Source organism: Rattus norvegicus, chromosome 3 (genome assembly GCF_036323735.1).
Source record: "Rattus norvegicus strain BN/NHsdMcwi chromosome 3, GRCr8, whole genome shotgun sequence".
Lineage (NCBI taxonomy): Eukaryota > Metazoa > Chordata > Mammalia > Rodentia > Muridae > Rattus > Rattus norvegicus.
This window is the reverse complement of record NC_086021.1, coordinates 28,789,365-28,799,672: the sequence shown is the minus strand read 5'-3', so window position 1 is coordinate 28,799,672 and position 10,308 is coordinate 28,789,365. Positions and strand designations below refer to the sequence as shown.

At 57.4% G+C, this 10,308-nt stretch overlaps 2 protein-coding genes across 6 annotated transcripts; both read left to right on the top strand.

The window, feature by feature from the left end:
* Positions 1-213: 213 nt before the first annotated feature.
* On the top strand, positions 214-6,595 carry Ajm1 (apical junction component 1 homolog). Of its 4 annotated transcripts, none has more exons than NM_001399247.1 (3): positions 214-396; positions 1,817-1,930; positions 2,016-6,595. In NM_001399247.1, exon 3 carries the CDS (start codon positions 2,074-2,076, stop codon positions 4,996-4,998), a length of 2,925 nt encoding a protein of 974 aa, NP_001386176.1. In that variant the 5' UTR covers positions 214-396; positions 1,817-1,930; positions 2,016-2,073; the 3' UTR covers positions 4,999-6,595. The 4 variants fall into 4 exon arrangements, with proteins under 4 accessions (NP_001386176.1, NP_001386175.1, XP_038962045.1 ...); XM_039106117.2 differs by lacking the exon at positions 214-396 and adding an exon at positions 479-1,514; NM_001399246.1 differs by having other exon boundaries at positions 1,817-6,595.
* A 172-nt stretch (positions 6,596-6,767) lies between these two features.
* Positions 6,768-8,611, top strand: Phpt1 (phosphohistidine phosphatase 1). 2 transcript variants are annotated; one of them, XM_063283464.1, is made up of 3 exons: positions 6,768-7,380; positions 7,660-7,853; positions 8,345-8,603. In XM_063283464.1, the coding sequence occupies exons 1-3, from the start codon at positions 7,224-7,226 to the stop codon at positions 8,435-8,437; spliced, it is 444 nt and encodes a 147-aa protein (XP_063139534.1). In that variant the 5' UTR covers positions 6,768-7,223; the 3' UTR covers positions 8,438-8,603. The 2 variants fall into 2 exon arrangements, with proteins under 2 accessions (XP_063139534.1, NP_001100028.2); NM_001106558.2 differs by having other exon boundaries at positions 7,212-7,380; positions 7,729-7,853; positions 8,345-8,611.
* The last annotated feature ends 1,697 nt before the right edge of the window (positions 8,612-10,308 follow it).

The window sequence follows — 10,308 nt, the reverse complement described above, 5'->3', positions numbered from 1 at the left end:
CCTTACAGAACCCTGCCTAGAAACCTTCGGGCAGGCTTCTCTTGGTACAAGGGACCCCCAGTTCAGACCGAAAGATTTGTGCTTTGGGAATGCTATTCACGACCCTTCACTCTATACACACCAAAAGATAGCTAGGGCGTCTGTAGTCCCACTGTACACCTTCCTTACAACGCGGCCCCTTTAAGTGCCGTTCTATTGGTCGCCACTAGGGGCAGCACTGAGCCGCCAGGCCAGGATCATAGCTGCTGTCTCCAAGCTTCTGCTGATACCGGGTGTGTGTGTGTGTGTGTATATATATATATATATATACATACATATATAGCGGGGCCAGGTACACACTGAAACCGACTTGGGTTATGCAGCCTACTCGGGTTCGGCTCGTGGAGTAATCACCAGGTAAGAGGCCAAGCCAAACTGCCCAGCATGTGGAGCTGTTGGCACGGGAGGGGGCCGTACGGAAGGATGCGGAGTCCCCGCCCCCAAGCAACGCAGACTAGGTTCTTGCTGATGGCTGCTCCGGGCAAGGATGTTATTTGGGAAGGGTCTTCAAAATACCTAGGAAACAAGACCAAGCCCCACCTCCAGCCCAAAGAGGGCATGTGTCCCAGTGCCCTGCTCCTGACAGCCGCAGCCGGCAAAGCTGGCTGTCACCTTCCTGGGCGGAGCCTCAGACCCTGTCGTCTAGCCCAAACTCTGACCTGGCCTTGAGTTTAGAATGAAAGGGGTCTTAATAGGGTCGGCATGAACCTGGGTTTGGAGCAAGCCTTGGTACTTAGTAGCCCTGACTTCAAACAACGGCCCCTGTAACAGCCCCCTCGTACACCTGGACTAGCTTGACCCTGGAAGGCCTATCTACTTACAAGTCCTGCCAGGCCACAAAACACACTCAGCTTCCTCTGGAGCAGATGTCCTAGGAGTAGGTGCCTTAAGGGGGGGAGGGTGTGTGTGAAACCCTCTTTCTCCAGCCAGCTCCAGGCCCTGGGGACCCCAGACACTGGTGGCCCACATCTGAACACTAGCCTAGATCCTTTTCAGCCCATAGCTCCGGGGAGGAACGTCTCCAAAGCCAGAGTGCGAAGGACTCTGTCCTGGGGAGGGGCTTTCCTGCCCTCTCCTCTGCCTTCTCCTAGCTGGCAGCCTCCTGGCTTGGTACACTAGTGCTAGTTTGCAGCTTAGGGTAAGGGCATCAAGCTTGTGGCTCATATGGCCCCACGTGGTTCTGTAGCCTAAACCTAGCTTTAGAAATGCTAGAGGGTGGGGGTGGCGTCCATGTGCAAAAGAGAATCTTGTTCTGCAGCCTTCTCCGTTCCAATAAGCTTGGTGATGGGTTTCATTCAAGGAACTGGGGTCCGAGATTTATGCAAAAGGAAGAGAGATTTGAGACCCAAGAAGACTCTGGGATCATTCCCCTGCCTAGGACCCCATCGAATTGAGGGGACTTGGGCTTGGTTAAAAAGGACTGTCCCGGGAGCAAAGCACTTGCGTGCTAGGAGATGAACTCTCGGCCCAGCCAGGTCAGCAGGCAGGAACCATTCATGGACTCACCTGGGACATCATCAGAGGGATGGTTCTGCAGGGCTGCTGGGAGGGGGCCCTTAGTCTAACCTGTAAGGAAATCTAAAACGGCATCGTTCCAACTGTGGGCACCAGAGGGCAGTAGTGCTGAGATCACGTCCCGCTTTGATCTATGCAAGCCTGCCCAACGGACCCCTAGTAAAGGGAGAGAATGCCTGGCAGGTTTAGCTCAGAAGTTCCCTCTGCGGGGACAAAGAAGACCCACAGTAGATTAAAGTCTCCTGGCTCATCTACCCCACAGGCCGCATGGACTCTGAGGTTTCTCCTGCAGGTGCTTCCAACATAGGCATGGAGCCAGCACCAGGAGCCTTGACCAAGACCTGCAGCCAGGGCTGCTCCATCCCCTATGCCCCAGGTAAGCCGGACCAGCACGTGGGGTGGGGTGGGGGTAAAGGGCTTGGGGTGCAGAGGAGGCTGCCCTGACCGGTATCTCCTCCCAGGACAAAATCCCCGAAAGGCTGAGTGACTGGAGCTGCCAGCCTGGGGACGTCTTTTAAGATGACCCGCACGGACCCGCCGGACTTGCTGGTGTCGACCGTGTACCAGGACATCAAGGTGGTGGACCCAGGGCTCACGTCCAAACGCCAGCCATGTGAGCGATCCGTGGCCCGGCCTGCTGCGTCCACTCCTTTCAACAAGCGCCACTGCCGTAGCTTTGACTTCTTAGAAGCACTGGACGAGCCCACCATGGAGACACACCCAGAGCCGCCACCTCCTGAACCTGCGCCACCGCGCGCCCGGCCCAGAGACGGCGAGCCTCGGCGTCGCACCCGTTCCAAGAGCGCGCCCCGTGTGCCCCAAAGCCTGACGACTGCTCCGGCTTCACCGCCCGTACTGCAGCGCAGAGGCCGGGAAGCCCAGCGTGCCGTACGGGTGGAGGGGTCGCCGTGCCGGGAGCCCTCGTACCCTGCGCTGCGAGCTCTTGCTAATGAACTGCACCCTATCAAGCTCCAGCCACAGCGGGGAGGCCCCGGACGCATCGCGCCTCTATGCGCCACCCCAGGCCGCTGCGCACCACCAGAATCATCTGCTGGACCCGTCCCCCATGTCCGCTGCCGTTTGGACATAAAGCCGGACGAGGCGGTGCTGCAGCACGCCGCCCGAAGCTCGCGATCTGGCGCACCTAGAGAGACGTCGTCCTGGGCTCGCACCGTCCCACAGTTCCATGGACTCACAGTTCCCGGCCCTCGCCATGTGGCCCTGTCACGCACTCCCACCCCCAGTGACTTGTACTGTACTGACCCCAGACCACTGTACTGCGATGGGCCGCTGCCTGGGCCTCGGGACTACTTGGAGCACCGCACTCAACCCTTCACAACTCCTCCAGGTCCCACCCAATTTTTCTACACCGAGGAGCCAGAAGGCTACGCAGGCAGTTTTACTGCAAGCCCCGGCCTTCCCTTTGATGGCTACTGTTCTAGGCCCTACTTGTCCGAAGAACCCCCTAGACCCAGTCCAAGGCGTGGGGGCAGCTACTATGCTGGCGAAGTGCGCACCTTCCCGATCCAGGAGCCCCCCTCCCGCTCCTACTACGGGGAGACAACTCGAGCCTATGGTCTGCCTTTCGTTCCCCGGTATGTTCCAGAAGAGCCCCGGGTGCACCCAGGAGCCCGCGCCTTCTACACAGAGGACTTTGGGAGGTACCGCGAACGCGATGCACTGGCTCGGACTTACCCGCATCCACGCAGCAGCCCAACCTGGGCTGACTGGGGTCCGAGGCCTTACCGCACCCTTCAGGTGATGCCGCCTCCTGCCCCTGGACCACTGTTGGCCTCGTGGCACGGTGGCACTGGCACAAGCCCACCCCGGCTGGTTACCGATAGCCGCCACTACTCTCGATCCTGGGACAACATCCTAGCTCCTGGTCCTCGTCGTGAAGACCCTCTAGGACGTGGCCGCAGCTATGAGAACCTCCTGGGACGCGAAGTTCGGGATACGCGGGGTTCATCCCCTGAAGGAAGGCGTCCACCAGTCGTAGTGAATCTGTCCACCTCACCCAGACGCTATGCAGCACTCTCGCTGTCCGAGACGTCGCTGACAGAGAAAGGCCGCACGGGAGAGTGCCTGGGCCGCAACTGGTATGTCACGCCAGAGATTACCATCACAGACAACGACCTTCGCTCAGCAGAGCGCCCGACTGCCAAGGGCTGGGAATTGCCTGGAGGCCGACCACGGCAGCCCGTACCCGTGGTCCCTGAGGGTCCCGCTTCCAGCCGCCAGCGCAGCCTCGAGCAGCTGGACGAGCTCATCACCGACCTGGTCATCGACTCACGATCGCCAGCCCAGGCCCCAGAGCCTACGGCCGAAGGTTTAGGCCGCCAACTACGCCGCCTGCTGGACTCACGGCCTGCGGGCCCTGGAGGAGCCACCGCGCTGGCGCCGTCGCGCTCGCCTCCGGCCTCGGCTGGCAGCACAGAAGAGCCCACCGGCTCGGGGGAGGCAGCCGAGGCCTCCCCAGAGCCCAGCGCAGATGAGGATGACTTGATGACCTGCTCCAACGCGCGCTGCCGGCGGACAGAGACCATGTTCAACGCCTGCCTCTACTTCAAGTCATGCCACAGCTGCTATACCTACTACTGCTCGCGTTTGTGCCGCCGAGAGGACTGGGATGCGCACAAGGCGCGTTGCGTGTACGGCCGCGTGGGCAGCGTGTGCCGCCACGTGTTGCAGTTCTGCCGCGACAGCAGCCCAGTGCATCGCGCCTTCTCGCGCATAGCGCGCGTCGGATTCCTGTCGCGAGGCCGTGGCGTGCTGTTCTTAGGCTTTCCGAGCCCGGGCTCTGCCGACAACTTTCTCCGCTTCGGCCTCGAAGGGCTGCTGCTATCGCCCACCTACCTGTCGCTGCGTGAGCTGGCTACACATGCGGCGCCCCTGGGTAGCTATGCACGAGAGCTGGCGGCCGCCGGGAGGCTCTATGAGCCGGCGGAGTGCTTCCTGCTTAGCGTGTCCGTGGCCGTGGGCCCCGGCGCTGCACCCCCGGGAGCCGCTGCCCGGCCCGCGCCACGCAGTCCTGGGCCCACAGTGCGCAAGTTCGCCAAGGTAGCCCTGGCCGCTGGCAGCCCGACGCGGCCTCCTCCTGCGCGTGGCGGAGAGCCAGACATGGAAACGTTGATCCTGACGCCACCCCCCGGCACTGCGGGCCTGGACGAAGAGGGTGAAGCCGGCCGGCGCGCGCGTGAAGTAGCCTTCATCCATATCCAACGTGAGCTGCGACTGCGCGGCGTCTTTCTCCGCCACGAGTTCCCACGGGTCTACGAGCAGCTCTGTGAGTTTGTGGAGGCTAACCGGCGCTTCACGCCCACAACCATCTATCCCACGGATCGGCGCACAGGCCGCCCCTTCATGTGCATGATCATGGCTGCTTCCGAGCCGCGTGCACTAGATTGGGTAGCCAGTGCCAACCTGCTGGACGACATCATGTGAACCATGAGACCATTAGGCCCAGGCCCCGACCCCGAGCCCTGCCTACTCTACTCAGGCCCTGCCTGATCCATCATGACCGCCCCCAGAGTCCAGACCACCTGGCTCAGCGCCTCCCAACCCCCCTGGGCCTCCCTCAGTCTTCTACAAATTCTCTACCCTGAGCTCCACCCACTCCACACCTCTAACTTTGCCTAGGAGCCCCCACCCCCGTCCCGTTTCCAACCAGCAGCTTCTCTTCCTTTCTGTTCCTAACAGTACCACCCACATTCCACATCCTGGGGTCTACCCAAGCCAGTCAAGGAGTGGGGGCTCCCCAAGGGCCTGGTCCTCGCCCTCGGTGCTCCCCACTGGGAGGTGGGGTGGGACTGAGGACCGCTGGGCTCTGCCTTCTACTACACTCATCCCTTTGGGACAAACTCCCTTGGTGTACATTGTGGGTGCTTGCTATAGCTCTCCAACCCTTCTAGTCCAGACATCCATGTTAACCAAAGCCCAACGTCCTTATTTTAAGCACTTCCCCTCACCCTCCTGTTTGGGTTGTGTCAGGCTCAGAGGCCTACTCTCTGTGCACCCATATGCTGTTGAGGCGATGGGCATGGCCAGCACTGTCCTATCAGTGTTGCCTGACCGTCAATGCTCTCACCTCTGGTCACCGTAGCCTGGGCTCTTGTAGGACAAGTTGGAATACTGGGGAATTTTCAGGTCAAGGCCGAGGCACAATCTACCCAGCCAGATGGAAACCTGAATAGGGGAAGCAGTGTGGGTTTTGAGCAAGCCAGAGTTAAGATCTGGCTGGGTAAGGATTTGAGCTCCCCAACAGCAGCTTACCCAACAAGATGGCCTAAAAAATCCACCTTCCAGAGAAGATGGAAGCTCAGGCCTTAATCTTCCAGGGAGGTGGGAAGTGTGTGCTGATGGATTAGCAGGGGACCCTACAGAGAGCAGCACCTACCATTGAATGACTTGGGCATGAGTAAGGAACAGGGCTGCCCCTAATTACGGACTGAACTAGGAAAGGTGCGGAGTAGTGAGCCACCAAGTGTGAGAATGGTTAGGGAGCCGGTGCTGAGGCCTACCCTGATTCCAATCCTGTGTAAAAAGTGCCACATACTCGCCCTGGCTGTGCTCCAAGCTGAGAGAGAAGCCAAAGCCTGACGAGCTGTGGAGAGGTCTAGGCTTCCCTAAACCCCTTGCCAGACCCCTATAGTCTAAATATACCTGGATCTGAGCCCAGGACTTCGTGGAGGGTGTGACCCAGAGAGGGCTTGAGACCAGTCTCTCCAAGCCCTCTCCAGAAGCCGCAAGCCCCTTAGGAGCTCCGAACTTACAAGTGCGAGAACCTGGGACACACACCTATGCTGTGCGAGGGCGTACACGTGCCAGCTACCCTCTACTGTATGTCCCCGGGACACTCCAGCTCTCTCTCCTTGGCCCCTGTTTTAGCACATGTCCCGATGCCGCTCTTGCAACACTTGCTGCCGTGCTGCCTGTCGCCCTCCCCAGGGGCTCCACATTCCTTCCTGTGGCAGGCTGGTAAGAATGCCCCTGACAAGAAGGGCGAGTGCTTTCGAACCAAGTAAAATAGAACTTGAATGTAGCTGCTGCAAATAAGTGGTGGTGGTGGTGGTGGTGGTGGTGGTGGTGGTGGTGGTGGTGGTGGTGGTGGTGGTGGTGGTGGTGGTGGTGGTGGTCGCCGTCGTCGTCGTAGGCGGGGGGTAGGGGGGAGAGTGTGTTGGGAGCTTTCGGGAGTAGGAGCTTAGCACCCGGGAGTATTGTGGAAGGGGAGGCCTGATGTTGTGAAGGTTCGGGCAGGAGAGTACTTGAATTTAAAGACACCTGAGAGAGATCCTCGGGTTTACGGGTATTGGGGAAGAGAGGATTTCGGATTTATGGTTTACAGATTGAAGCCCTAGGGCCCGGGAGTGGAGCCAGGGTGCGTCCCTGTATTCTCTTTCGCTGCCCACCTACAGCAGCTTGATTTACAGCACCACAGATTAACCTATACCTCGACTCCTTTAATTGGGACTCAAGATGCCAAAGCTGCAAAGAACTGGGTTGCAATTGGCTAGTTCCTCCCTCAGGTTGGAGATACAACTGGCTGAGGCTCTCTGGGCCTCGAGAAGCATTCCCTCACGGGATTGGTCGCGGCTGCCAAGGACCCGCCTCCTTCGCGCACAGGGTTGAGTAAGGGATTGTGGGCCCAGAGACCCAGTGCTTTGGCGAACATGGCGGCGGACCTCGGTCAGATTCCTGATGTGGACATTGATTCAGATGGTATCTTCAAGTACGTGCTGATTCGAGTCCACTTAGCAGAGCCTTCCGGGGATCCGGCGAGGGAGTGCAAGGAAATCGTGCGTGGCTACAAATGGGCTGAATACCACGGTGAGGGCGGGGCCTCTGCCCGGTTGGGGGCGGGGCCTGAACCTAGCAGTGGCTGGGAGCGGGGTTGTGAATGCTAATATATCTTGACTAACACATAGCCAGGCTGGCCTAGAAACGTCGGGGTTTAGGCAGAAAGGAGTGCCATGACCGGAACCTTTTTAATCCCGTCTCTCACTTCGAAGTATCTTACTCCCGTTCGTCTTTGTGCCAGCGGGGGAAGGGCTCATCTCCACTGGGAAAAAGACCACCAAGAGCTGGAGCTTCTGACCCCATATCCAGCCCTAAAGTTCAGTGTGGGGCCAACAAGGGCGACTAGGGCATATCCTGAGGCCACTCTCCCCACCTCAGCGGACATCTATGACAAAGTGTCAGGCGAACTGCAAAAGAATGGCTATGACTGCGAGTGCCTAGGCGGCGGGCGCATCTCCCATCAGAGCCAGGACAGGAAGATACACGTGTATGGCTATTCTATGGTGAGCTTCAGTCCCCGGGTCTCCAGATTGCAAAGCTCACCTTTGTGAGCCTGACCACTCCTCCACACCCCCACCCCGCCATTCAGGCCACCTCTGAGACTATGAAAGTTGGAGCTACAGAACCCTTACTTAAGGGCAATGTGGCTTTTTCTTTCCCCACATTTCCCATATGACTCCAGGGTGTTTGGAAGCCGGCTGCCTTGGGTTGCACCCCCTCCTTGCCCCAGATCCTGATGAGTCTGTGTCCTGGCTCTTCAGGGGCCCTTGGAGCAGCCAGTGCTGGGGTCAGATTCACAGCCCTGACCACCTCCATCTTTCTTCATAAAAGTCCAGCCTGGATCCTCAGGCATCACCTAGAGAGCCTTTCAGTCACCATCATGTTCCCAGTGTGGTTAGGATTTGCTTACTTTCCCCATGGCTACTATTGCTGTAGCTTCTGGGTGGACTCCCAAAGCAAAACCATAGCAGACTGGTGGTCATCTTCTCTCTAGGGTTACGGCCGTGCCCAGCACTCTGTTTCAACTGAGAAGATCAAAGCCAAGTATCCTGATTATGAGGTCACCTGGGCTGATGATGGCTACTGAAGCTCTCCCCACCAGCATCTAAGTCAGGACTCTGCTCTCCCTGTATTCTGTCTTGAGGGGCTGGCCCTGTGTTCTCCTTTTGTACCTTGGGCAACACACCACCTGCCAGGCCTTAGAGGCCAGAGCAATCTGATCCATAGGAATTAAAGTATTGATATGCCTACTAGCCCCTGACTTGTGTCTTGGTTTCTACCTTTGGATTGCCACCGGATATACCTACTCAGCTTCAGGGGGCCCTGGGGACTGGTGGTGCATACTCAGCCCCTTAGGTTCAGATAAGGGGGCCCCCACATTGCTGCCATTTATGGCTTGATTGCTCCTCCATGAAGCTGTTATCCTCAAGGACATCTGGGAGGAGGCTCCAACAGGCCTTGCACAAGAAGTCAGTTCCTGGCCACCCAAGACCTGGGGTGCCCACAAATGCCCCCTTCTGTAGTTTATCCAGGAGTCCCAGCAAGAAAGGATCCTGGCAAGCACCGTCCGCCAGCTGACAGGTTGCATTTTTTTCTCGGGCTAAGCCTGATATCTCTGACTGACCACAGGAAATAGTCCTGCATAGGTCTCATTCGCTTGGGACTTATAACTCAGATGGCTCTTAGTCCCTGGACCATTCACACCCTCTGTAAGTCTCTACTAACCCCATGTCACTGTACAGGACAGTGGGTAGGCACCAGCTTAACCCCTGCTCTAAGAAGTCTCACAAACCGTGTGCCATTAGAGTGGGTCCTAGGGAAAGCCAGGGCTGGGGCATCCCTTATCAAACTCATGCTACCCTCTGTCAGCTCTGCAGATGGCAGCAGACACTGCTGAGAGGCCCTGTATAGGCCAGGAGACAGGTGAGGTGAGACAAGCCCCAAGGTCTCACTACAGTAAGACACAGGCAAAGTCTAGCTCCATGCAACAAGATTTTCAGAACTCTGACATTACTCTTGCCATAGCTGTTGGGTTTTTCCTGGGAAAATGAGTTTGTGGACTCATCAAGACTTTTTCCGATCACCAACCATGCACCACATGATCTCAGAAGTTTTTGTTTTGTTTATTTTTTAAAGGTTTGTTTATTTTTTGCAAATGAACACACTTTAGCTGTCTACGTACATCGGATTCCACTACAGATGGTTGTGACCCACCATGCGGTTACTGGGAATTAAACTCAGGGCTTCTAGAAGAGCAGTCAGTGTTTTTAACTGTTGAGCCATCTCTCCGGCCCCTTGTTTGGTTTTTTGAGACAGGGTTTCTCTGTGTAACAGCCCTGGCTGTCCTAGAACTCTCTTTATAGACCAGACTGGCCTCAGACTCACGGAGATGGACCTGCTTCTGCCTCCTGAGTGCTGGGATAAAAGGTGTGCACCCCCACACCTGGCCACGCAGAGCAGTTTTTAAAGATGGAGCTCAGCTTGGTAGAGCTTGACCAAGAACAGGAAATCCCCATGTTCAGCCTAGAGTACCACACAAACTAAGTGTAGCGGTGTACACCTATGATCCCAGCACTTGGGAGGAGGAAGCAGAAGGAGTATATAGCAAGATCAGGCCAGCCTGGTCTATGTGAGACCCTGTATCAACACACATACACACACCAGATCAGTTACAGAGTGGCCCAGCTTGAGTTACAGGTGGTGTGAAAGCAAAGACACCATACCTAGACATGGGACTTGTTCAGGTCCAACAGAGGCAGGCTGGTGATACTGGATTTGTCTTGATCTAGTCCCCTGAGCACAGAGCAGAGGAAGCTGTGAGCATTTGCTAGAGGGCCATGTGCAGCCACTGAGCAGACTGGCCTGACATCCTTGGCCCACACCAGGGTAGGCTGTGGGCCTCATGAAAAAAATCTTAGAGCCTTGCAAGTGGGGTCCCCAGCCTTTCCACATTCCAGT

What these genes read in the sequence shown, in the direction of transcription:
- Ajm1 (NM_001399247.1), top strand. Translation starts at nt 2,074, where the DNA reads ATGACCCGCACGGACCCGCCGGACTTGCTGGTGTCGACCGTGTACCAG.
- Phpt1 (XM_063283464.1), top strand. Translation starts at nt 7,224, where the DNA reads ATGGCGGCGGACCTCGGTCAGATTCCTGATGTGGACATTGATTCAGAT. An exon ending in CAAATGGGCTGAATACCACG is followed by an intron (nt 7,381 to 7,659) that starts GTGAGGGCGGGG and finishes CCCCATATCCAG; the next exon opens with CCCTAAAGTTCAGTGTGGGG. An exon ending in ACGTGTATGGCTATTCTATG is followed by an intron (nt 7,854 to 8,344) that starts GTGAGCTTCAGT and finishes TCTTCTCTCTAG; the next exon opens with GGTTACGGCCGTGCCCAGCA.